This window comes from Clupea harengus, chromosome 4, assembly GCF_900700415.2.
Source record: "Clupea harengus chromosome 4, Ch_v2.0.2, whole genome shotgun sequence".
Classification (NCBI taxonomy): domain Eukaryota; kingdom Metazoa; phylum Chordata; class Actinopteri; order Clupeiformes; family Clupeidae; genus Clupea; species Clupea harengus.
In genome coordinates this window covers 14129992-14157760 of record NC_045155.1, presented here as the reverse complement: position 1 = coordinate 14157760, position 27769 = coordinate 14129992, and the positions used below count along the sequence as shown (strand labels likewise).

Genomic DNA, 27769 nt, shown 5'->3' with positions numbered 1-27769 from the left:
GTCTGCCAGACAGCGATCCCACTTTAGTCCAAGTTCTTTTTCAGACATATTTGCAATCCTTTCTAAATGGGAGTATCCCAGTTTAGCCAACCAAGGTTTTGGTTATCATTATAATTCTCCGAAGAAACGATAGTAAAAGAACACCGATAGATTGCTGCCACCTACCGTTTGGGAAGCCAATAACAGCAGTGACAGGCAACATTAATATTTAAATCTGCTGTATAGAACATGTTGTAATTGGAGTTTAAATTAAAACTGCTATCCTCAAAATTCCACAGCAAAGTGTTTATAAAAGGTTTTTAAATTTCACAATCCCAATTTAGCCAAACACTGGCGTCCATCGTCTTCTCTGAATTTACTTCATTTTCTGGCCATACATAGCGCAAAAGCATTAACCACACGGCTTCATTTTATACCCCATATGAACTATTTCAAAAAATGTAAACTGACTTCCATACTTGGCCATGCTTTATTTAATGCCCTCTGATTGGTCAGTAAATATTGAGTATTTAGTTACCCGGATTTAACCCTTGCCTCTCCTGTGTTCTCACTATTGAGGAAGTGAATCTTTTGGGTTGGGTCCTGAAGTGCAGAGTTGTCAAGTTGTATACGGGATTTAATATACGGGAATAACACTGACAGACGGACATTACTGTTAAAGATCGCAAGACCAGAAGTTTGATACCACAACACCAACTGCAAAGATGGTAAGGCTTATAAGTGCAGTGGTTAGACTGACTTGTGAGGGGAGTGGGCGCAAACTTGGCAGCCGAATTTGACTGTACTTGCGTGCTTGAGACGCATTAATGCAGTTTGCGTTATTGCACATCTATAAACTTTAGCATGCAGCACTTTCGTTTGACTACAAGTTACTGTAAAATAAGCTAACGTTACATGCTAGGGAAATCCTTTTTTGTTGTTGAAACTTTCATCACAAATAACGTTTCTGTGAAATAGGCTGCAATGTTGTCAAAATGTACTCAATTGCAGATTCAACGTTTGTTTAGTGCACATGTATTAGTCCACTGAAATAGTCGTTTACATATTTCTCACTGTCTAACGTTAGTAGCCAAATCGATCGGTTTACAGGCTAAAGACGAGAAGGTGACTACAACTTGTTTCCTCTTCTGTACTTTCTTAGTGTCTCAGCACAGCACAATTTCTTTTGAAAGTTAGGTTTTTAAAGGAAATAAATGTTTGTCCCCAAGATGGACACATGCTTAGCGTAGAGCTGCACAGCTACATCGTCAATAACTTTGATTCGGACTGTTAAAGAAATAGTTTGGTCTTTACTGTCACTTCACTGTCATCCCATTTCAGAATCAGAAATCAGAATATTGATTGTATTTCCTCAGAATGATCAACAGCTGGATTGCGCCCTGGATTTAATGAGGCGCCTGCCCCCTCAACAAATTGAGAAGAACCTCAGCGATCTCATCGACCTGGTGAGTAAAACAAGGATCTAAGCAGTAAGAAAGGGAAAAAAAAACATCCTAGAATAGAGTGCAGACCCTTGGCAAACAGTGGTCGTTATGTCAGGCCATTAATCAGGTGATGGAAATATCACGTATGGAGATGCTTTCAATCTTTGTGTCCAGTAGTATTTAAAGGTATGTTTTTTTCTTTTTGCTGTAGAAAATTGAATATGAAATATATTAACTTCTGAAGGAACATCGCTTTTGTGTCTTCTGTGCATCTTGATTTTTTGAGTTGTTTGTATGCATTTGTAGACCATTTAGAAGGCTCTGAAATGTTAACAAATGCATTAAAACGTCTGACACGGGAAGCTTATAATGCACAGTAATATAGGGAAACAATGTTTATGTCATCATTGTATATGTTTGAGAGGCATTTTTATTTTTATAGCAAAAATACTCACAATACCTTTAAATTAGCTTGGACTGTTATACGTTGTATGGTTATTGTCAGGCCTTGTCAGTGTTCAACTGTGATAACTAAAAATGTATTTTCTTTAAAATGTGTATTTTCAGGTGCCCAGTTTATGTGAGGATCTCCTTTCCTCAGTAGACCAGCCCCTTAAGATTGCCAGAGACAAAGCAGTGGGCAAAGACTACCTACTCTGTGACTACAACAGAGATGGAGATTCCTATAGGTTAGTGCCAAGCTTTAATTTGGGTTAGCTTCCTTCATCTGGTACACATGTCTTTCATAATTCTTATTGTTCACAACGTTTAACATTGTGTTGTTATGTGAGATACAGTATGATGTGCAATGACCCTTCATTTCTCATTTCGCAGGTCTCCATGGAGTAATAAATATGAACCACCAATTGAAGATGGTGCTATGCCATCTTCTCGCTTGCGCAAACTTGAGGTAGAGGCAAACAATGCCTTCGATCAGTACCGAGATCTGTGAGTATTTCATGTCATGGATTTGGTTTGCATTTCGACACTTACCAGCTTTGGCTTGCCACTCTGCAGTTATATAATATAGTTTGATCTACGTACAGGTCTGAGGGACACCTCTTTGTATATTTCAGGTATTTTGAAGGAGGAGTGTCTTCTGTCTACCTGTGGGATTTGGATCATGGTTTTGCAGGTGTCATCCTAATCAAGAAGGCTGGTGATGGATCGAAGAAAATCAAAGGTTGCTGGGATTCCATCCACGTCGTGGAGGTGCAGGTAGGCGTGATTGGCCCACGGTAGACTTTGAAACTACTCTCTATTGCTAAAGGCGTGTGAGCAGTAAAGACTCTCCCTGTCTTATGCAATCTGTATTTACGCTGTTTGCTATTTCCTCTTTGCTAGGAGAAGTCTGGAGGCCGTTCAGCCCACTACAAGCTGACCTCAACAGTAATGCTGTGGCTTCAGACCACAAAGTCTGGCTCTGGCACTATGAACCTCGGGGGAAGTCTCACAAGACAGGTAATATTGTATGTGTGGAAAATAATCACAGACGGCTGTGGTAAACACCTCTGGATGTGCATTATTAGCACACAGAAAAGGAAATAGCCCAAAGACATGGTAATGTTATTTGTGATAAATGTTCCCTTTATCAACAATGACGCCATACTGCTTCAAATAACCATGTCTCATTCTTGAATGAGGCATATCTTATTACTATCAAAAGCTAAACTACTGGGACTTAATCTAGCTTTCATAAATGCTTTAAACATTTTCTTTTTGGCTAAATTAAAGATTGAATCTGCTATTATAGGAAGTACTCCCAAATAGTCCCTGGACTGAAAAATTGACTTGGGATGTGAAATATGTCAGAATTTAAGGGAATGTTTTGATTTTGGTGCACAAGAACAGGCCAAATGTGTTTCTCTACTGTGTTAAATTTTACTGGATGGACTTATAGTTCATTATAGTTACTCTCATCATGCTTTTGGTTCCAAAAAGATGGAGAAAGATGACAATGTTGGAGATTCTGCCCCTCATATTGCCAACATCGGACGCCTAGTTGAAGTAAGAGGATCATTTGTAGTCTCAATGCATTTGCAATATATGTGTTATTTGCATTTTTTCCACTATTTCTGATTTTGAATCACAAACTTTTTTCGAACGCATTTTTAGGATATGGAAAATAAGATTCGCTCAACCCTTAATGAGATCTACTTTGGAAAGACAAAGGACATTGTCAATGGGCTCAGGTAAGGGCATTTAAACCTTATGACTACATGTTGGAGTGAGTTATTCATCAACTTAGTTGTTTCGTCCACCTGCTGAGAGTGTATGAAGTGTGATGGTTATGTGTAAACAACTGTGTACACATTTTGAAGTGTTTGTTGATGACAAAGGATGGTGGCAGATCAACTGCACTTCAGGAGGTAATGATCTGTTGTCAGAAATGCATTTAATTTAACCTTCTGTCTATGAATATATGTACGGATCATGTTATTCATTCAGTAGATAATGAATTCCTACCCAAAGTCACCACCCAAAGTTAGTCTAGTCTAGCGCTGGTCTTTTACAACACTAGGTTTCCACTCTTTTCCCCTTCCTCCTGTTTTCTCTCACTTCTTATGGTTTCTCTGTTCGTTCTCTTTTGTCAGATCTATTGAGTCTTTGCCTGATAACCAAAAGTTCCGTCAGCTCCAGAAAGAGCTGTCTCAAGTCCTCACCCAGCGCCAGATCATTCAGCCTGAGGACTAGGGCTGTAGGTACACACAGCCTGGCCAGCGAGCACGACGACGCTGTGCTCAAGGCCTCCTCCCACCAGTGTGATGTGTTCTGGCATGGTCTGATACTCCTTTGTGTAATGCCAAATACTGACTATCTGCCCAATCTGGTCGATAATGTGGTTTGGAGATGTGATCGTTTTGGTCCAGAAGTGACACTCGGGCGTCAGAGGTTGGATGATTGTGGTGGTTGAATATTTGAGTGTACCCAAATCCAGGGGATGCGGTGGGAAATGTCTGTAGCCCACAACTGCCTGGAATTAGGTTTAAATCCCAAAAGCAGTGTGTCTGGCTTGGCTGATTGTCAGGATTGTGGCCTCATCAGGTATAAATACAGGGAGCATAGCTGTTTTTTTTTTTTAAACCTAAAGGGTTTTAGAAGTCCATCATTGTCTAGCCGAAAGAGTCAATGAACAACTCTAAATAAACAGCTGAATGAGAAGGCCCCTCCTTCTCTCTCTATTGACCTTCTTTCTGACATTACCTTCCTTCTCCCCTGTTTAACTATCAAGTTTGTTCTTCCTGATATGACAGTCTTAGACAGAGAATCATTGTTTGCCTGTCCTGCATGACCGCTTTCTTTTTTTTGCCCCTGGCCATTTTGGGGCGTATAATACCACTTGAGTCATGTGTAGCCTTTGGCCCTCTACTAACAATGCATGAATTGTGCTGTTCAGTGCAATTGGAGCAGACAACTTGTTATTGGGCTAAAGAAAAGGGAAAATTCACTGCTGATGTATCTAATGGCCTGAATAACTACCTGTTTCAACTGTTACCAGGTGCTAATATATGTTGTGTGACATGACACTTCTAATGTCTAATGGGATATTGATACAAATGTGACTTGTGGCTTTGAGTGCGATGCATCTATGGAGCCTTATGTTGGTATGCACGGTATGGAGTCTACTAATGTCATGGTAGACAAGGGTGTGTGTCATTCACTCCTCAATGCTAATCCATGTGTGATACTGAGAGGCACCTCAGCCAGAGAGTCCAACTAGTTCCCTCTCTTAAACCATAAGTTCCTGATAACACAAAGAGTACTATTCCCTGGATTGTGTTATTATTATAACCATTTCTGTCTCTCTTTCTTATTTTAGGACTGTTCAACCTCTGGCAGACAAGTCCAAACAAGAAGCTCTGCAAATGGACCTGATTAAACACATGAAACAACGCAAACAGCTGGGTTAGAGGGACCCACGTCCTCTCTGTGTCACCCTCCCACTCCCACTCTTTCAGTTTCTCCTGTCTTTGCCGCCACCTGTGACTTGTCCTCAAAGTGAGAATCTTTCTCACATATTCTGGGCCTGCCCAGCATGACAACTTTCTTTGTTGCCTGTGGTCATTATGGATTTTATGTAAAAATGTACATTTAATTTTGCTGCGCTCCCTTCTTTATGATGCAGTTAAAACTAAGGAATGAACTTTCGGAAGAGTTTCATGGTTTGTGAAATTATGAACATGAACATTTGTTGAACCCCTTGTAAATGGGCATTCAAAGGCAGATTATGACCGCATATATTATTACCGCTTTTGAGGTTCTTTTAAGATTCGTAAACGGTACAAAAACTGATTGCAATAGTCAACTTATTCATCCTACTGAAAAGAAATATTGAGTGAGTTTTATTTTTAAGCAAGTATGTATATTATTTATATAGACATTTATTTCTCCGCTGACTGGCAGCTGGGGAAGAAGCATCTTTGTCCAAAAGCCAATATTATTTTTGTATAAGTATGAATGAAAAGTACTTGTTCACAGTACTTGTACTGTACAGTACTGTGTCTTGTTACGTTTGGTTTTAAGTCAGCTGTACAGCTTTTACTGATCCATCCCTCTTTGAGATAGGTCAGTCTGGAAAACCTTAATTGTAAATGCTGTATGTGCTACTGTCCAATTTCGTTCTTCACTCTTGATATGGTTGAGGTGTGGGGGATGGGATGGGAGAGGTTGTAGGTACAGAATATAGGTAACATTTTGCCTATGTTGAACATATAGGCAATAAAGTAGAAAATAAAATTATATCGCATGAATCATGGACTTTATGCAAGCTGTCTTTGTTGTGTCTTAATCCAGTTCTTTCAGGCAGGCACCGGAAGCATAAGTCGGACCAATAAAATATCTAATTGCCATTGGACAGGTCATAATAAATGCCCTCCCTCCACTGGAGCGCAACAGGTTGTCAGTCCCATGGTCAGAGAGAGTGTCAGCATAGGGCAGTGGTTCCCAGACTTTTCATTGCAGCCCCCCCCCCCCCCCCCCCCCACCACCACCACCACCACAGCGCAAAGAGAAAAAAAAGAACAGATGCCCATCAGCTTTTCTTAAACATTGTTGCAACATTCTCACATTTTCGTTTCATCAATCAGTTCAATTTAAATATTTTATCAGTTAAACAACACAGAGCTTTTGTTTAACACATTTAAACAAAATGAACTTGTCACTGGGTGATCAATCCATACAATGTTCATGTTAGGCGCATGTCCGTTTTAATAATTAGGCTATAGCTGTCCCTTCTATATAGCCTAAACGGCCCTGACCATATACAAGTACAAAGTAGGCTATAAACTCATCAACAGATAAGTTAGTTATATGCTACTATGCTGCGAGAGCACTGCCATACAAAATGTGACCTGTAATTGGTTGTTTAGGTTTCTCGTTCTGTTTTTTCACCCACACCACTTACACAGCTGCCCTCCCATGGGGTTCCGCCCCACACTTTGGGAGCCACTGGCATAAGATGTCTTTGTGTGTAAAAACATGTACAAAAATAAACCGGGTTGCTAGAAAACAAATAAAAACAAACAAAACAAAAAGGGGGCAGAAAATGCATAGAGGGTGCACAGTTTGTGGCTTTAAGAAGCCTAGTCTTCTAAGTTGACAGACATGAAAACTGATTTTCCAAACACAATTATATCTCCTGTCACAAGTTCTGAGTGCTCTTTTAGCACATTGAAATTGATTTTAAAAAACATGTTTGAGATCTAATGCCCCAGGAAGGACTGTCTGCACTGGCTTTATTGCCCATTAAAACAGCACTGAAAGACAAATGGATTACAATAGTGCAATTGATTTTGTTATTATTATTTGGATGTCTCCATGGACGCTTTTGCGTAATCCTGCATCTTACAGAAGAGTCGCGCTGGCCCTGCTTTAGGCCTGCATCTTGTTTTGATATAGGCTTGCTTTTTTTTCTCCAATTTGCCATTTATTGTATGCTAGATGTAATTCTAATTTATAGACACATGAGGTCATTGTTAAGTAAAATGTGTAGGACTATGTGCTCAGTTTTTGAACAAACTGAAATACAGCATGTAGATCATGAAGCATAATAATATTTGATAAACAAGTGTTATTGTTTGCTCAAAACAACTCAGGATAGTCATTCAGTTGCTCATGTCTGCAGTAATATGTGTAATATGGGGTAGGCTGTACGGGAGCTGATGTAGCCTACGCAAAGACTGTAATTAGGAAGTTGTTACAAATGCACATGCAGTAAACTCAACAAAACTAGATCCTTAGATGTTGGCGAATTACGCTTAAATTGGTACTCTCGTGGGTATAAATTAAAGGTCATTCTCGGCTTTTAACATCTGTCAGGCCTTATGTCACCATGTTTGTTCAAGATGCTGTATCACAGCTGATGAAAGTGCTTTTCAAACAATCTCAATACCATTTTTTTAGTTTTACATTTTGCAAAATACAGTATCACCCATGACAATGTGATACAAATAGTAAAACAAGCTAATATAACTTGTTGAATTTTAGAGCAGGAAAGTTTATTTTTGTAGTTGTTATTGTGATAACGAGCTAGGCCTAAATAGACGAGGTTTAGGGTATTTAAGAGACCTGTATGCTAGAATGAGTTGGCTGTTCAATTCACAGCAACTATGTGAACATATTCAATTAAAGTATTGTAGCTTCACAGAGAACCTTTAGTTTACAGACCTTCACAGTCTATTGTGACAAATCTGCGAAAGATAAGACAATACTGCAAAATAAAAAGCACATCAACTTTCCACATAAACCCACAATGATGGCTAAAAGGTCTCAATTAAACTCATCCGTCTCTAAATAGCACCATATCTATTACATATGGACTTTTATTCCGAAGCCGCCAGGATTTTTAACCAATGAATTCGCAGGAACAATACACCATAAACCAATCAGAATGTGCTCTGTGACGTGAGGCGGAAGTGAAGCAGGTTTGTTTCTGGTATAGACCGACACAGGTTCCAGCAGCATGACTTCTCAGGTAAATATAGAAACCAAAAGTATACTAACTAATAACTAAAACGTTTGATTGTCCCTTTTGAGATAACAAGGTCGGTGTACACAGGTCGAGTTTTTTGGTGGGGGCTTTACACTCCCACGCTCTTCGCTGACTCCTTCAGGTTCTCACACAACACGAGAATGAAAACTTTGACAGCAATATAAGTTAGTCACATAGGCAATGTCAGAATTGTAGCATAACCTAGCTGTGGTCAGTAAGTAAGTAGGTAGCTTTCCTTTATTTTGAGGATCCATGCCACGCCCCGTCGTCCCCCGTGACTTCGCATGAACTTGACATATGTCGCCAACTGTCGTTATTACTCTCGGCAGTAACGCTGGAGCCCAAGACACAGACACAATTATACATGATAGAATGCAAGCAATAACGTTGGTTCTTATAATCGGACTGACACCGCCAAAGACATTGCATTTTGTCAGTCTGGCGGACATCTTACGGGTTACAATTTAACTGAAAGTAGCCCACTGGTGCTCTGTTTACACTAGCATAAAGCATTCCAAGTGTACACTTCCAAAAATCGGGCAGGGTTTATAGCAAACATGTTGATCGATGGAATGATAAAGATAACATTGTGTCACGCTAAACGATTTGTGTCGGTGAGCCACTTTGCCAGTTTTTCTTGTTTGTATGGTAAGGTGATGAACAACCCGGACGAGATCGCCAAGCTTTTCCGGGAGCAAAGTCAGTTCCCATCCCTAAGCCGTGCCGACATTGGTCCAGGGATAACGACTCAGTACGGCGGGAAGTACAGCAACATTTACACAGGTGTGGAGGTTAATACATGCCTATTGCCTAATGCCTTCCATGAAATCCTAATGCTCCTACACAGTGGATATACATAATAATTTAGACTGTACATATTATTTGTCCTTGTGGTATTGACTGTATTGTTGCACAGTCTGCACAAATAAGCTTGTAGGCATATGCTTCTGTCAGTTTTAGCATCAAGCCTTATTGATTTTGTCCTTGTGGTATTGACTGTGTTGTTGCACAGTCTGCACAAATAAGCTTGTAGGCATATGCTTCTGTCAGTTTTAGCATCAAGGCTTATTGATTTTACTTGAGAATGGGATATGTCATTGGATTTTCTAGAAATTCAGATGCAAGACCAACTTTTGGTCTGGTCTTGTTCTTTATCTATAACCTTTATAAACAACTGCATTGATACGTTTTCCCTCTCTTCCTTAAAGAATGGAGTCAGCGGGACCTAGAAAGAAATGAACAAGTGAAGTTTTGCCGCCAGTACATTGTGTTTCACGATGATCAGTCCGTTGTCTTCTCCGGACCATCTGGGAACTGCACAGAGATCAAGGGAGTGTGGGTGTCAATATTATCTTGGCTAGACACACACACACACACACACAGAGAGAGAGAGAGAGAAACTTGTCTACCCACCAAAGAGAACCAGAAGTGTGGTGTTTAAATTGAGTGTCCCTTGTCTCTTTCCACAGGCTGTTGAGCAGAGACTCTCCCTCAGGGGACATGAAAGCTGTGGTCAGAGAATGCACTATCAAAGGAGAGGAGAAGCAGTTCCTGGAGGTCTCACACACACCCATCAACTCTTGATCTCACCTCTCACTGTCTGATTGCACTCTGTCTGTAGTTTTTCATCAGGTTATCATCAGTTTCTGAGACCTGTTTCATTCTCTCCTTGGAACAGATTTGGCACAAGAACAGCAAGGTGAAGAGTCTCAATCTCACAGATCTCAAGAAGCATGGCAAAGTCTATGAAGATGGTGAGCCTCTGACAGAACTGCTCCAAAATAAAGTTCAGCGACAGTGAGATATGCACAGACTGCATATGTTAGACACGTCTGCTCTGAGTGTTCATGTTTGAAGTGTTTTAGCCTGACACAATGGACACTACAAGTATGTCACCACTTTTAAGCGCTTCCTAGGCTCTGATGTTGTTTCTAGGCTCACCCTGTTGCATTATCTCTTAAAAATACAGAGCTATGTAACAGGATGACAAAATGCATTTGACTCTTAGTAATTATGCTTTTACCTTTTTATTTAAGAAAAGAACTGAAAAGAAAGTAAAAAACAGACAGAAGTTATTTCTTAGAGGATGCTTTGACTTTATGACCTGTCCAAAGCTTTACAACTGAAATATCTCCCCATTGCTGACCGATACACTACTAGACTGTTAGAATTCATTTTTTTACTCTTCACAAAGGTGCTTGTATTTAAAATAGCTTTACTGTAAAGTACCTTGTGTGTCAGTTCTTCTTGCTGGCATTTCAATGGAAATTGACTCGTGTCAGTTTTATTTCATGTCTTACTGTATAGTCCCTGCAATATGGCAGTGAGTGAGACCGACAGAAGCCCAGCGTTTTATGGCATTTTATCTAGGTAATTCAAGTGTGTGCTCCCGAGGGACTGAACATCTGACATGACACTGGAAGTGATACTCCACCATTTGAGCTGCGGGAATCCCTAATCACTGTGTTCTTACCAGCAGCAGGTTTCAGGACCCAGGTCAAAGTTACCTAGAAATAGGAAATGAGAAGTGGTGGCTTACCAGTAGGGGATGTTCTGTGTGTTCATACACCATCCTCTTAAACAAAAGACATGGGCAGAATTGTGATACTTTCCGGTTGTTTTGCATTGATAATGTGTTGTTGTGTCTCTCAGTGAGTGATATTGTCAGTGAGTGTATCTGGTGTCCCTCCCCTAGATCAGTTTGGCTGCCTAGTCTGGTCTCACTCTGAAACTCACCTCCTGTATGTGGCCGAGAAGAAAAGGCCCAAGGCTGAGTCCTTCTTCAAGGTCGGTTCTTCACACTGTGTGGGGTTCCTCACACACTTTGATATCTACAGTACATACAGTATAACAAAAGTACCACAGAAGTAAAGAGTAAATCTTGAAAGAAATTGTTCTTCCATATGCACTTTCAGACAGAATCTCCTGAGTCGAGTCCAGTAGGGGATGAGGAGGAGCGAATTAAGGTGGGCAAGAAGGAAGAGGCCTTGAAGGTAAGAGAAGTGAATGCTGTATTCAGGGTTATCATTAGGAAACTGTATGCCAGGGTTTTTGTACTGTATTTGAATGTATGTGTATGTGTGAACACTTTCAGGGGGATCAGTTTGTGTATTATGAGGACTGGGGAGAGACACTGGTGAACAAGAGCACTCCTGTTCTCTGTGTGCTGGACATCGAGGGCAGCAATGTGTCTGTACTGGAGGGCATTCCAGAGAGCATTTCTCCTGGCCAGGTGTGTATCCCTTTCTCTTCAAAAACACTCAATTGATTAAAGAGGTTGATATCTATTCCCTAGAATGCTAGTGTTTAATCTCACAAAATGTTTTGGTATGTAATCCCATGATCATATTCAGATTATTTCAATATGTACACAAGACACATCTGTTGTTGGGTTGTCCTATCATGCATGATGGGTAATGGGGTCTTTGCCTACTAGGCATTCTGGGCTCCCAATGACACAGGGGTGGTGTTTGTGGGATGGTGGCATGAACCCTTTCGGCTAGGACTGAGATACTGCCCCAACAGAAGGTATGAGTGTGTCTGTCTAGGGGTGTGCATTTCAACATGGTTTGGGGATGTTCTTTACCACTCACGCTCTTTCAAAGATTTCATTTTCATTCCAGTTACACAGGACTGCAGAAGTCCCTTTCTGCCTTAATTGGCTGAAACTAGAAAGGAAATGTTTCTTAAGTTAATACTACAATAACTATACTGTAATACTTCAAGTCACTCATTACCCACTAATATGTCTCTTTTATATAAACGTAGGTCCTCCTTGTTTCATGTGGATCTGACAAGTGGAAAGTGTGGTAGGTAGCTAATTACTTACTTCACGTTAATGATTAGAATCCTAATAGTGTTCTGAAGTAGAAGTGACTCCTCGGTCCTCTCTCTGTTTGTACCTGCTTGAGCAGATCAGTTATCAGACTCCAGTGCAGTTTCCTCCCCTCGTCTCAGTCCTGACAACTGCAGGATTGTGTACCTGGAGTGTGGAGTATATGGACCCCACCAGCAGTGCAGCCGACTAAGCATGGTGATTGGATTTGTGTGTGTGTGTGTTTGTTTGTGCCTGTTTGCATATATATATATATATATATGTTGATGGGAGAAAGTGTGAATACATACTGAGATCAAATTTGTTTCAATTTCTGGATCTTTTCCCTTGCAGTATGACTGGTACACTAAGAAGACTTCAGTCATTGTAGATGTGGTGAAAAGGCCAGGGGAAGGTCGGTTACTTCACTGTTATATATGTAGTTTCTGTCTTTGTCAGTGTGTGTTAGTTTGTGTAAATATCTTAATAGGTGATTGAATTAATTAGACAGACAGACAGCCAGTATTCATATTCTCCCTCTCCCTCTCTCCCTCTCCCTCTCCCCTGTCCTGTCCTGTCTGTGTGTTGGCAGATGGCTTCACTGGGATCTACAGCTCCATGCTGTCTCCTATGTGCTGGTCGGCTGACAGCCAGCGGGTCCTCATCTCCTGCGCCCAGAGGAGCCATCAGGTACTGTAGGCCCCAACACTGTGGAAAGCACCCAGTTAGACCAAACCACTCTGACCGCCATATAGCTGTTTGATGTCTCTCTATCGTTGTTCACAGAAATATCCAAATAAATTCGACTCACACCAAAAAGTTTGATCAGTCTTCGTCAATCTCGTCCCAAATAAACTTTGGAAGTTGTTTGTTTGTTTTGTGTGTTTAACTCCCCATATAGGAACTTATGGTGGTTGACATCTCCACAGGCGGTGTCTCATCACTCACTTCCAGTGAGTAAACCACTCCTCTGCTCTCCTCTGTCTTCTTAGCTCTGAGATGTTGTGGTGTTGTTTAAAGGCCGATTAGATTAATGCCTTTTTCGTTTTGTTCTTCCACAGAGTCGGACATGGGGAGCTGGTCACTCCTCACCGTTCACAAGGACCTGATGGTGGTCAGCTGCTCCTCCCCAAATTGCCCTCCCAGTCTGGTAATGACCAGCTTTTAATGCTCCAATAAGAGGTTCATTTCTTTCTTTCATGTGCCTGTGCTTTATAGGAAGTAAAACAACACAGGGGTGCTTCATAATCCACATTTCTGTTTCTGTGCTCTATGACCTTTTTGTTCACCTCATTGCTCAGCAGTGTGGGATTATTCTATAGGTGACTACAGTTACTACAGCCGTCCCTAAGGGCTCCTACATTAACTTATTTCACTGAAACCTTATGTGTGGATAAAATGTTCTTTTATTACAATGCAGTCACAGCACCAATTATGTATGTGTTGGTGCATAGTGAGGCCTATGTTATCAGTACTGTTTGTGCTGCCCAGACAGACAGAGTTGGTTGGTAGAAACAGTGTTGCACAGAGACAACTGTTGGTGTGTGTTGGTGACATCACTTCCTCTCTGCAGAGAGTGGGCTTCCTGCCTGAGAAAGGCCCTGAGGTGCAGGTGAGCTGGGTCACCCTGGAAACGGCTGAGGTGCAGTCTGACATAGATTGGAAAGTCCTCACCTTTAATCCACCCCCAGGGCAGGAGAACGACCAATACCGTAAGGACAAGATCTGCTGAGACTTACTTACTGATGTTTCTACGATGTGCTGCGTCAGCTAGACCTCACAACATATCCCTCATTTCCCCCTCTATTCCTCTTTCTTTCTTTTTTCTTTTTCTCCCTCCCTGTCTCATCTCTTTCTGTCATGCTTTTTCTTTTGTATTTTGTCTCACTCCAGCTGGTTTGGATTTTGAAGCCCTGCTGCTGAAACCAAAGGAATCCAAAGAGGGAGTGAAGCTGCCACTCATTGTCATCCCACATGGTGTGTTTAATAAACATCTATTCTCTATGTACACGTGGGTGTGTGTTGTCATGAAAATGGTCAGGACGATTGATAATTACTCCTCTTGGAATTGTTCCTGGAAGGAGTAAATATACTATCCAACGCAATATAAAGCCCTTCTTTTTAAATCTCTTTCTTTCTTTCTTTCTCTCTCTTTCTCTCTCTCTCATCTTCAGGTGGTCCTCACTCAGTCATAACTGCAGACTGGCTCTTGTCCACCGCTGTTTTTTGTAAGATGGGATTTGCTCTTCTACTAGGTGAGTTGCTCCCCTACTGAGAAGGGCAATTGTAAATCAGGCTAATCGAGCTGAACTGCACAACATCACCACCTGAAAGCTTCCGCTTGTGTCACCTGTCTGTCGCATGAGCTGATCTGGAAAGTCTGAGTAATTTAGCAGTCTGTGGTCACTTAAGCCCATCCACAATAACCTCTTAGTGATAAGCAAAGCATTTTTATCACATTTTACACATCCATAAAGCATTCATTGTTTGCTGCTATAAGGTCTGGACCAAAGAGTAAAATTTGCCTAGATACTGTATCAGACTACAGCATTGTAGTTAATGGCGAGGTCACTTGGCATTGCTTGACCTCTTGAGCAATCAGCAGCATGCATTCTGTGTAATAAGAATTTAAAAATTCACAACTTTAATGCCTGTTTCACCTTGTGCTCACATCTATTACTTCCAGTAATCAATTTGAGGTTGAGTGTCGTGTACATGTGATTTGCTTCCATACATAGTAACCACTCTTTAGAAGTATTGTTTGCACAGATATTTAAGCATGTTCTTTGTGCCAGAACAATTCAACAAACATGTCCTCATAAAACATGTACTCAGAGGTGTAAAAAGTACTGAAATGTTGTACTCAAGTAAAAGTACAATTACTTTAATGAAATTGTACTTAAGTACAAGTAAAATTACCCACTTAAAAATCTACTCAAGTAAAAGTAAAAAGTAGTTAATTTAAAATGTACTTTAAGTAAAAGTTACTTAGTTACTTTCAACAACTTGATCGGGGCTGCTCCTATATAGTGCAAAAAAGGACAAGGGGTCATAAATCCGATACAAAAAATAGTTATTTTTAATTAAAGGAAATCTTTAGAAATATAAGTGCAATGACATTAAACATGTTAAACATTAAACATGTCAACACAACATTTAAGAACTTTTGGGAGGACATGTCAAGACATGAACCACATGACAGCTAAAATAAAAAGTTAAAATGCCGCTACCCCACTGTATATTTAAACTTTGGTTACTTTACTTGTGTCCACCTTTAGAGCATTAGTCTACAAACTTCTTGTTGAGTTTGAGCAGCAGTTGATTTTCAAGGTGAGTAGAGTTCATCCGGGCTCGCTTTGCAGTGAACAGCAATCCAGCACAGCTGAAGAGTCACTCGCAGGCGGCCGTGGCAGGTAGGCCAGTATTGAGTTTCAGGGACAGTTTTTTGATATTCTGAAAGGAGTTCAGCAGATCCATATTGTCTGAGATACAGGCTAGGTACCCTTCTAACTTCCCTTCACCTTCTGGACTTCATTGAGGAAAATAAATCATCTTCATCTGATGAATGTGGTCGAACTTGCTTCAGCCTCTACCATCCGGTCAAGGTGTTGTCTAACATAGACTAGACCTGTAGAATGACAAACAACATTTCTGACAATTAAGTATTGAGCTGCCATCAAGAGTGCATCATAACACAGAAATAGCTATAAATAGCTATATAAACTTGAGATGACAGACCTACAGTATACAGAATGATAACATTATTTTCTATTTCTACATGTGTCACAATTCATAATCCTGAATTCTTACTAACCAAGACCCCTGAGCATGAACATGAAAGACGTGCACGTTGCAAAGCCACCACTTATTGTTATCAATATCTGACTAAACATCGTGATAAATTCCAGATAACGACATACACATTGACATTGACCAACTGTCTGACAACGATGGTGTGCGCATTCACATCGTTCCTGTTTCAGGGCAGAGGAGGCAGCCAAATGATTTCCCTAATATCAGTTTATGTGGTGTATTTCATTGGTGATGACCGATCTGCAGTTTTTAACACAATATGAGAGACTGCACATAATAATGCTATGACCTGAAACGAATTGAAGACAGGAATGGAATTATTATTAGTCTATTGGATGACGGCTATTAACAGAAGGATGGACACAAGGGGTGTACACGAGTGTATAGCTAGCTAGTTGACGTTAGCATACTCAGGGCGGTTGCAAGTGCTAGCCAAAATGAGGCTACTAGTGCCATGACACGCATATTTTGCGTATTGTAGCAAAGCTAACTAAACAACAAGAACGATGTCTGAACTACTAATGGAAAGGGACAAATACTGTACTCACCAACACATGCTTGCGCAGATTTGAAGATTCATTTTTATAAGCAGAAAGTTCTGTCTGGCGGGGCAGGCACAGCTTACACAGCATTATATAGCTGTCGCCTCTTTTAGGTTGGAAGGCAAACTGCTTGCTGAGATGTGGACACAGGGTTTCTTCATCTTCTTTAATTTTAATTTTCAGCTTGTTGCTCGTCCGCACTATCATGTTCCTCCATCTGGTGACTCGGCACCGGTGGCTTGCATCGACTCTATCACCCTCTCTCTGCAGCATGCACCACTGTTGAGAATTGTCGTGCGCGATTCCCGCTTTTCGGTTTCCTTTCTTGAACTATGTTTTTTTTTTTTGACTCAGTAACGGATGTAATTTCCAATGTAGCGAAGTACAATACTTCAGTCAAAATCTACTTAAGTAAAAGTAAAATTACCGATTTCAAAAACTACTTCAAAATTACAAAGTACACAACAAAACTACTCAATTACAGTAACGTGAGTAAATGTAATTCGTTACTTTACACCTCTGCATGTACTACTATTTTAGGGCAAGGACACTGGCTCTTGAATGTAGCAGGCATGACAAGGGACTCATAGCCACTCCTGTTGGAATGGTAGTTTAAGAAAGTGGGATGCTACATGCCTAAATTCCATCAAATTGAGAGAAAGTTTGTTATAAGTCTGCACACCCTCACATAAGTCATACCTCATGTGGCATTGTGGACCTATTGTGTCCTGGATTGACAGGATATCCCTGCGTGGGGCTGAGTGAGCTAGCAGTGCTTAATTGATTTATGTTGGTGTGTATGTTGAGCTAGTTATAAGCCCTGCAGCTCGTTACATCTGCCGGTGGTAGGGCAGCCATTGATTGGATGTGTCTGGAGTTAATTGGATGTGCCTGGCTCATCATCTCCTGTGGTGTGTTTAGAGATGGCAACTCCGAGAGATTGACTGGACCAGCCTGTGCACTTGTGCTGTCGTAGCTGATCAGGGGAATTCCTGTTTTCACGTTGATAAGATGATAACTCTGATATGAGGTGTCAGTCATCCTGAAGAGTGCCACTGACTCCCACATTTGCTCTGTGGTCCAGAGACTTGTTGGATTGTTGTCACAAATGTCATTAGTCACAACAGAGTTGGGAGTGATTTGGATTGGTTCATAGCGAAAACTGATGCATGCATGATTTTGAACTTATGGTTTGGACATGCATGACTGATCCGTTTTTTCAAGCGGATATAGTAAACCAAGCGTTTTTTCTGTTGAGGAAAATGTAACCCAGCTAAAACACAGCTGAGAGTATGATAGCACGAGGCTACAGGTGTACCACCCCCCATTTGATATGAGTCTTGCTGGATATTTCCACCAGCTGACTTTAAAGGACAATTATACTTGGGTATTGGCAGATGTTCTAAAAGGGGAGATTCCAATCTTAAGGTGAAAACGCTTAACGGCCGTGGGGCTTTTAAAGGGAGACCAGAGGCTGTTTAAATGGAATCCTATGGGAGAAGTGGCTTTAAAAGGCCAAAGGTGGAGAGAGAACCACAATATACATGCCAATGTATTAGGAACACTGAGCTAAAGTAGTGCAGTCTAATACACCAGTCCTACAATAAATCTTTGCTTTATGAAGGTTATAATATTCAGTATTAGTTTAAAGCAACATTATGTTACAATTTTACCTTAAAATAACACAGTGGTACACTGACTTGTAATACGGAGAATGGCGTATGTGGAACCACCACAGCACGGCAGGTATGCCTGGTATTATTGCACTATTTAACTTTTGGTGGACAAGCGGGACACCTCCCGTGAAGGCTATAGGAATAAGCTAGCGTGGTATTCTCTGTATGGACATCATGGTAGAGGTGACAAAGAAACCGAGAAAGACATTGTCGGAGGAAGTGAGGAAGAGAAAAAGAGAGCGTAACTGAGCAAGACTCAAAAGGATGCAAGTCAGATTCCGAGCTGGCCTTCTACCTGTTGGACTAGTCAATAATGTATTAGCTGTCTAATGGTTTGTGTTGCGCTTGCTTGATGTTTGGCTGAGTTGTCAACTCACTAGTTTTTCCATCATAAACATCCCTGCCAATGTTATTTAGGAAAGAATGCGACATAGACTGTAAGCTTATCTGTGTCATCCCTGTCTCACGTAGGTTTGTAGGTTTTCCAATTAACCAAAGTCATGGACCTCAGTCCCGTCTCAGGCTAGCATCCAAATAAATTCGACCCACACCAAAAAGTTTCATCAGTTTTCGCCAATCTCGCGCCAAAAAAACCCTAACTCGGTTGAACTATATTGGCTGCCTCAGAACAGCCAGCCAATCATTGACCTTTCCGTTTCAAATGTATAAACTAATTGGCTCCACTGTTGCTGGGCTTTTGCAATGGTGAAAGGGGCCTCTTTAAATGTTGTTAATTTTGTCTCAGGCGTGACCACAGCAGCTACGCCCCTGAACCCCGCGGACTGCGGTTTTCACCTCTTACCAAATGAAGATGCGATGCATAAAAAAAGCGACACGTTCTATGACTTACCATGCAGTTATGAAACCCTGGCAAATATGATACCCACACTATCTCCCCCTTTAAGAACACCTCTGGTATTAGATTATGTATTGCATGTGTGTTGCATGTGTAACATGAATATCAATGCCTTTCTCTGCACAGTGAATTACCGTGGCTCTACTGGATTTGGCCAAGACAGCATCTACTCTCTACCAGGGAAGGTTGGCACACAAGACGTGCTAGATGTTCAGGTACTGTCATTGTTGCATCACCTCCAGTACTACAACTTTGCTGTCTGCTGTCAGTTGAAATTGTAGACATTACATGCCTCTGCTGCCTATTATCTTAAATTTGAGAATTATGAATGAAATGGTACACCTGGAATACTCCCTTTGCTAGAAAAGTACCACTGTAGTGGTTGTATCACCTGTGCAAGCCAGCCAAAAGTGTAAAAACAATCAACACAAAAACACCAGGCTGGGAAGGCTTAAGCGTGTCTGAACTTACGACAGAAGAATGCATTAGAGTGGTAAATATTGGGCAAATACGATTGTATAAGTATATAAGCTAGTGGAATAGTAATGGCATGGCACACAAGGAGTTAAATGGATGGTTAATCAATGAACAGTTTATTACTACATTAAATGGTAAGCTTAAATGTTACAAGTATTAACCAAACAGAATGTAAGGTGTAAACCAAATGGATAAGTACAACTGTAAATAATAACTGAATAAATGGATGCCAATTAAACCAAATACACATGAATGACCAAAGAAACATGATAAATCATGAATGCATCAAATGTAAAGACATGAAACCCAACCTGAATGAGTGAATAAGAAAAGGAGATGAAATGGGGAGCCATAAAGGGCAAATGAAGAGAGAGAGAGAGAGAGAGAGTAAGTAACATAGAGGAAGAACAAGAGTGTAAAAGTGTAAGAGGAAGTGCAAGAGAGTGAAGGTATAAGAGCCATGTATGGTGATCTTACTTGTCCCAACAGTTTGCAGTGGAGTCGGTGCTAAAGCAGGGCTGCTTCGATGAGCAGAAGGTGGCCATTTCAGGGGGCTCCCATGGCGGCTTCCTGGCGTGCCACCTGATTGGCCAGTTCCCGGACTTCTACAAGGCGTGTATCGCACGGAATCCCGTCACCAACCTGACGACCATGATTGGCAGCACTGACATTCCAGACTGGTACGAAGCTGCCAGCGAGAAACCCGGGCAGTGGCGGAGAGTGGTGGGGTGTCTGCATCCTCTCTGCATTATTTAACATCTCCATGGAGTTCGCACAGCTTTGTCCAATTATGCTCCTCACCCCTGCCAATTGTCTCATAATTAACCCCACATGTGGTGCTCATCTGAAATGTTCTATTGTCTTCACAATGGTGCCTCTACTGAATGACATTTGGGACAGTCTGTTAAATAATTGGAGAGGTCTTCCATCATCCAACATTTTAAATGTGTGTAGTCTGCTTTAAGATGTACTTAAGGCAAATGTATCTGTCTCTCTCTGCCTCTTTCTGATGTTGTGTGTGTGTGTGTGTGTGTGTGTGTGTTTGCAGGTGCATGGTAGAAGCAGGGCTGGATTATACTCCAGATGCTCAGCTTGACCCTGCTGCTTACGGGCAGATGTTTGACAAGTCTCCCATTAAACACATCTCTCAGGTGAGACGGCCATCTTAGTAGCTTGTGTCAGTCTCCCTGTGATCTCGCTGTGTCCTATACAGAACACTGAATATCTTTATGGAACTTTCCTTCAGGTGAAGACACCAGTTCTGCTGACACTGGGGGAGGATGATAAGCGTGTTCCTCCAAAGCAAGGCATTGAGTACTACAGAGGCCTAAAGGCTCGCCAAATCCCAGTGAGGTGGGTGAGCTGGTACACAGATGCAAAGACATGGTGGAATTTGATTCTTTCAGCCCTTAATTACAGCTTAAAGGCTATTGGTTGTTTTCTGGCCTGATCATTTGCTTGTAGGTTAGTTGATGGAGAGAGAGAGAGAGAGAGAGAGAGAGAGAGAGAGAGAGAGAGCGCAAAAGCGCAAAAGCTTAGCAACAGTAAAGAGGATGGTTTCTAAAAGTGGGTTCTTTGTTTATGAATCATAGGTCTTCTAATCGGCAAGTAGTCCTTGTTTGTTGTCATTTGTAGATAAGGATGCGTCCATAATGAAACATAAATATCCCCAAACCATTTTGAGCATTCCAATAATGAATGGGTTACACAATATTTAACACTGACCAACTTCTGATGATATTACTGTGGGGGCAAAACATTACCTTGTTTTACTGTCAGTCTTCTGAGCTGTGTGATGAGACAAAAATAACCATGATTTTCACTTCTTGCTTGAACATATTCTCTTCTCATAGACCAATCCCAATTAATCATGAAGCCAGTATGTGACTACACGGACTGAATGAATACTTGACTGGTATGTTTTTTGTTCTCTTTATTTAACAGGTTACTGTGGTACCAAGGCAATAACCATTCACTGTCCACAATTGCCGCCGAGTCCGACGGGTTCATGAATATTGCTTTGTGGATCATCCAGCACTGTGGCCTTAAATCTGACCAATAAATTTGGTCTCGGTGAGCAGCCGTCCAAAATCACGGTTCTCCTGCTGCCGGTTTCCGTGCAGGGGGAAGCGTGTGAGCGAGAGGTGGAGCACCCTGATCTCTGACTGTCTCTGGTGGATGCTTCCTGTTTCTCTCTCCGCCTACACTCACACATGCCAGAGGATTCAACCCCATTAGCACTGACACTACTTTTTAAACCAAAATATATGAAGGGGTCTTGGTAAGGTGCTCAACTTGGTAGGGATTCTGTGTTCATTCTTCCAAATGAATGTCTTAAAAACTGGATCCATATAACAATGTAGGTCTATCTAATCTGCCATTCTGTAATGTCATTTTTTTTTTTTATCTCTTCAGTAATAAAACATAACGAGTTCCCTAAAGTCTGGCATAATTGTAAAATTTATGAAGATGCATTTTCAGTGCAATCTAATGGTTCAGAGTGAAACTAACCATTGCTTATAGCAGATGCCTCCACCCCTGGCACTGCAGAAAAGGCAAAATGTGTGGTTGTCTCGAGTGTTTTATAAATGGGTTCTGAGATGCTCTGGCTTTTGGTACTCTCTGTGAAGCGTATTATCTGGATTCTTTCAATAAAATGTTTGTTTATGAGTCCTCGTGTTTGGTCTTTCCACACTGACATATTGACCTTCATAGCTATAGGTTAATACACACTCCATTTGTCTTCACAATCTCAGTGCCCAAACATATTTCAGTTCAGAGTTTATAAGGAGAATATTAAGGAAGCCGTTTAATATAGTCACTGCCAGGTTGCTGGCCAAAGAATTGTTTTTCAATTCCACTACTTCATGAAGGCTCAGGCTTTATCGTTATACACATTGTATTTTTAGCTAATACAGGTGCTGTGCTTGGCAGTTAACCGCACCAGTTTGTTTGCCCAGCTATAAATCTACACGCTGACATTTTTTTTTTACACACTGCTCTCTATCTCTCTATTTCTCTCTCTCTTCCCCTCCACAATTTTTTTCACTCATTCTAAAGATGGGAAGATTCATCAATACTCGAGTTAGCATTCTCTTTTAACTGGTGTTTATAAATGTGTGTGTCTATCCATCAAGAGGTCAGTGCCAGTCATATTTTTAAGAAACTTTGTTACCTTGTAAACCATGAACATGATTTACTAAGCTGTAAAACTGCCCCTGTGTTTTCAGTGTATGTTAGTAAATATGATCAAATTACTTAGTTTATGAGGATTTAAATAACAGAACATCTGTTCGGAGTGCGTTGATTCGCGTGTTCAAACAGTGCTTGTATTGTTTCACCACATTGTTTCACTTCTTTTTTTTCATAAAACCTCATGTCAGGTTCAGTTATGTTTCCTTTTGGGGTTGTGACAGATGGAGCATAGAGCATAGAAGCCTCAGAGACCTTAATGCCGCAAGGTGAGTCCGCAACAATGCCTTCTTTTATAAATCACATCTTATGTATATGTGTATATCAAGTATGCTTTCACCGATTTGCGAATTAAGTTGCAATAGATAGGGAAAATGGGAGAAGTAAAATAATTTTGCAGTGTGGAGAGTTGGTTCATCTATGGTAAAACTAGTCTCATGTTAAAAATAGAAAACATGTCGATCTTACAACTTTCAGACATGCACTTGGCTTTGACATTACATTGCATTACTGTATATGAGCTCAGTATAAAGTGCTCATGTAAAAATGTAGTAATTTCACCACAGATCTTTTCTCCCCTTGTGAACATTTATTTATGGAAAATAATGACAGGCATGCATTCAACATTGTGTTTCTCTGAAAGTGTACTTTTACAAATGTTTTTCCACATTTTTTTATTTTGTGAAGGCACCAATAGTACAAAACAAACAAAAAAAATGAATTGATGGCCTATACCACCATCTTTCATGCATAATGTTTCTCAAGATTCAAGCTAAAATATTGTTTGTTTGATACCAACTCTCCTGAAGGCTAAAATTAAGATAATTTCACTACTGTGTGTTCTATAAAGTAGAGCATTTTTGAACAAAATAAGAACTTTTAAAAATAAGATTTAAAATTCCAACATTCAGTCTTCTCCATTAGGTTAATAGTACCACTAGAAGCTGTTGAAGTATGTTTCTTCACAGTAAACTAAATTTGGCTATGAAGATTAATTTATTTTTAAGAAGTTGAGTGATAAATGATAAAGTACCACATTTAACTAAATCAGTTACAGTATGTAATAATGAAGAATGAAGAAGACCTTGTTGTATTTATGTTTTTTTTTTTTAGATCATGATGGAACACATACTGATATCCCTCCTTGTATGGTTTCTGGTACCAGCGGTGATGGGTATATATCCCAGATTTTTCCCTTGTGACGATGACCTCATTTCTGTGGACTGCATGGGAAGAGACTTGACCAGCGTTCCTCACATCAGATCTACAGAGGTGCAGTCACTGAACTTGAATCACAACGAAATATGGCACGTTGGGAGTAAAGCCTTCTCTGGTGTCCCCAATCTGAGAAACCTCACTATGATGTGGAATTGTGCCCCTGGCAGATACAAGAACCTAGGAATTCCCCTCTGTAGTTTGAAGATCGACTCCCGTGCCTTTGTGGCACTTAAAAATCTGCAAACCCTCATCTTGACAGGAAACAGTCTCACCACCATACCTGCTCTACCCGAGTGCCTGCAGATCCTGGACCTGGAGTTGAACAACTTGTTCAGCCTGAAGGACCCATTGGGCACCCCATCCTTGAAGCAACTCCTGCTCACGAAGAACTGTTATTATGCCAACCCTTGCAACCAGACTTTTGTGATCAATCAACAGGTCCTCAAGGAACTCCCAAAACTTGAGGTCCTCTTACTGGGTTTCAATAATATATCCAAAATACCAGTAGGCCTACCCCAATCCTTGACGCATCTTGACCTGAGAGAGAATAAAATAAAAGAGATTCCTGCTAAGGCATTTGCCAATCTAACCAAATTATCTACTCTGAACCTGGCATGGAATTGCCAGCGCTGTGATCATGCAGCGGAACCCTGCTTTCCTTGTCCCAATACCAAACCCCTAATGCTACATGAACACACCTTTCTCCACCAGAGGCATTCACTAAGGAATCTCAGCTTGCGAGGAAACTCCCTCCGTACATTTCCACCTAGACTCTTTGCCTCTCTAGGTCAACTTAAATACCTTGATCTCTCTGACAATCTGCTAGCCTACACCATACGTAATGGAACTTTTTACCAGTACCTAAGGAGTGTTAGAAATCTGAATCTGATGTATAACTATGAACCACTAAAATCCTTCGAGCACCTTGTTCTCTCACCTTTCCTCATGAATATGTCACATCTGGAGTCACTGTCTTTGAATGGCTATTTTTTTCATTCATTTTCACCAAAAAGCATGGAGATCCTTGCCAATCTCTCAAATCTGAAATACCTTGACTTGCGGTCTAACTTCATCAGTTCCTGCAACATGAGTGCCTTTAAACATATTAAGGCACTGAAAAAAGTGGTACTTTCACAAAACCAACTAGATTTTATCCCACTCTGTAAACGGAACCATGAGGAGTGGCAGTCAGAACCTCAGGTCCATAGGGTAAACTTGGTCAGTAGAGAGGACCACCAGTGTCAAGACGATTCGGAAATTGAGCCCCTCTTAAAAACCGCACCAGGACCCTATGACCGAATGTGGCCTAACTTTACAATGCAGAATTTCTACAAGATGTTGTGCTCAAAACAACTGTCTTTTGACTTGTCGTTCAATAACGTCCTGACAATAAATTCCAGTGTTTTTATAGGCATGGAAAAAGTAGTTTGCTTAGATATGTCCTTCAACTACATGAGCATAAAACCAAATGGACGACAGTTCTCTCGTCTGAAAAATCTTGTGTACCTTAACTTGGCAAACAATCGCATAGACCTGTACTTTATAGAAGCCTTCCAAGAATTGCAGGGCACCCTAAGGGCTCTCGACCTCAGCAGTAATGCATTCTCCTTTCTCATGATGGGTATTGGCCACAATTTCAGTTTTCTACAAGGACTAACCTCTCTTGAATCTCTCAGCCTAGACAATAATCAGATTGGCTTCCGTGTCTCAAGCCTGTTGAGTACTTCCCTGAAGTACCTCTATTTTGCTGGGAACAGACTGCACATTATGTGGGGGTCCAGTGATCAATACATTAACTTTTTTCAGGGCCTCACCAACCTTATACACTTGGACATTTCCAGAAATCAGTTGAAGTCAGTTTTGCCAGAGGCACTTATTTACCTCCCTCAAAGCCTACGCGTCCTCAGGCTTGATAGCAACCAGCTAAACTTTTTCCCCTGGGATAACATCACTGCACTCCCAGAGCTGCGCTATTTGAACCTCAGTGAAAACTATCTTAATAAGTTGCCAGACAGAGTTGTGAGGTTTGGGCTTAATTTCAGTGGCCTGGACCTGAGTCACAACCAGATCACTGCACTTCCCAAAACATTCTTCAGCCAGATGACAGCCCTGCTCCGACTTCTGCTAAACAACAACAAGCTGAAACTCCTAGATGCATCGGGTCTACCTGCACCACTACATAATGGTAGTGCATTAAGAGAACTCACACTGCATGCAAACCCCTTCACCTGCAGCTGTGCCACATCTTGGTTTGTGGAATACTTACGAACAACAAACATCACAATCCCCTATCTGACCACAAAGGTCCGCTGTGGGTTCCCTGAGTCCTTGCAAGGAGTGAACATCCTGACCATAGATCCTCGCTCCTGTCAGGAGATCTTCGGTGGTGTCGCCTTCCTGTGCACGTCTTTATTGACCATAATACTGATTGTGTTTACACTTCTAAAACAATTGTACGGATGGGACCTTTGGTATTGCTTTCAAGTACTCTGGGCCGGACACAAGGGGTACTCCCAATTCCGGGGAAGCTCTGCAACGGTGCACTATGAGTATGATGCATTTGTGGTTTTTGACACAAGAAACCTGGCTGTCCGAGACTGGATCTACAATGAACTGGTGGACAGCCTTGAAAACAAAGGCAAATGGAGATTCAAGCTGTGCCTAGAGGAGCGGGATTGGGTTCCAGGTGTGTCGTGTATTGAGAACTTGCACAATGCTGTTCATAACAGCCGCAAGACTGTATTTGTGCTGACAAACCCAGGAGCTCGGTACCAAGTGAGTGGGGTTATCCGACAGACCTTTCTCTTGGTCCAACAGCGGCTTCTGGATGAGAAGGTGGATGTGGCAGTGCTGGTTTTACTTGACCTTGTTTTCCACAAGTTCAGGTACCTGCAGATAAGGAAGCGATTGTGCAGGAAATCTGTTGTTTCCTGGCCCACAAATCCACTGGCACAGCCAGTGTTCTGGAACCAGCTTCGTGTTGCCCTCGCATCGGACAACGTCCGCTATTATGATAAGAATGTCACAGGGAGATTCCTGTCGGATGATATTCTCTGAGGCCAAGTATGGTGCATGCAGTGTCATTATTTTCAAACTGATTTTAAGGCTAAAAACGTGCAAGATTTTAACAATTATTTTGAATTTAACGATGTTTGGGATAATATTTCAGATTGATTATATTCTAATGATGACAAACCATGACCTATATTTGTTTTACTAAATTATTGGAATGTTTCTGAGACAAGATATTAAGATATTAGATGAGTAGTGTAGTTTTGGCATACTTGGATTTAACAGACTATATTTAGTTATTCAAGAAAAGAAGAAAAGTCAAATGGATGAGCTCCCTATCCTCGTGGGCTTCTTTTAAACCTGTAAAAAACTGTGTCAAAGAGAGAAAGAACAGAAAATGCTCCCTCCAGAACATATTGTACATTTCATTGCACAGACTTGAATATTAATGTCACGTCACGTTCATGTGGAAGGGGGATCCCTATTTGTGAGAAATACATAACAAGGCTGTAAATTGTGACAGGTGGCGGAAAAAACAGAAGGGGAAGTTGTAAAACGATGATCATCTGATTTTTATATATCTTTTTTCTTTTTCAAAGTTTTGTATTACAAACTCATTTTCTGCATCTTATTAGTAGGTAGTAACAGTATATTTAGAGTGATTACTTGTTATCTTTCTTTACATACATGTACCGGTACATACATAAAAATGTGACAAACATTGATAAAGGAATTATGCAGTGATAAAACCCAA

At 41.0% G+C, this 27769-nt stretch overlaps 3 protein-coding genes across 5 annotated transcripts; all 3 read left to right on the top strand.

The window, feature by feature from the left end:
- Window positions 1-523: 523 nt before the first annotated feature.
- On the top strand, window positions 524-6175 carry LOC105899037 (F-actin-capping protein subunit beta-like). Of its 3 annotated transcripts, none has more exons than XM_012826164.3 (10): window positions 524-707; window positions 1356-1445; window positions 1992-2113; window positions 2259-2372; window positions 2501-2642; window positions 2769-2885; window positions 3366-3431; window positions 3540-3616; window positions 4019-4122; window positions 5245-6175. In XM_012826164.3, exons 1-9 carry the CDS (start codon window positions 705-707, stop codon window positions 4116-4118), a joined length of 831 nt encoding a protein of 276 aa, XP_012681618.1. In that variant the 5' UTR covers window positions 524-704; the 3' UTR covers window positions 4119-4122; window positions 5245-6175. The 3 variants fall into 3 exon arrangements, with proteins under 3 accessions (XP_012681618.1, XP_012681617.1, XP_012681619.1); XM_012826163.3 differs by having other exon boundaries at window positions 4019-4126; XM_012826165.3 differs by lacking the exon at window positions 4019-4122.
- A 2121-nt stretch (window positions 6176-8296) lies between these two features.
- apeh (acylaminoacyl-peptide hydrolase) lies at window positions 8297-22263 on the top strand. Its single transcript, XM_012826175.3, has 23 exons — window positions 8297-8397; window positions 9069-9198; window positions 9624-9750; window positions 9885-9972; window positions 10094-10169; window positions 11111-11202; window positions 11331-11408; window positions 11510-11647; window positions 11852-11943; window positions 12184-12224; window positions 12330-12448; window positions 12584-12644; window positions 12822-12919; window positions 13131-13182; window positions 13291-13379; window positions 13803-13941; window positions 14123-14206; window positions 14404-14484; window positions 19243-19331; window positions 20083-20273; window positions 20642-20744; window positions 20840-20946; window positions 21538-22263. Exons 1-23 carry the CDS (start codon window positions 8386-8388, stop codon window positions 21653-21655), a joined length of 2205 nt encoding a protein of 734 aa, XP_012681629.1. The 5' UTR covers window positions 8297-8385; the 3' UTR covers window positions 21656-22263.
- Window positions 22264-23740: 1477 nt separating this feature from the next.
- On the top strand, window positions 23741-27769 carry tlr9 (toll-like receptor 9). The gene has a single exon (XM_012826039.3). The coding sequence runs from the start codon at window positions 23902-23904 to the stop codon at window positions 27058-27060; it is 3159 nt and encodes a 1052-aa protein (XP_012681493.2). The 5' UTR covers window positions 23741-23901; the 3' UTR covers window positions 27061-27769.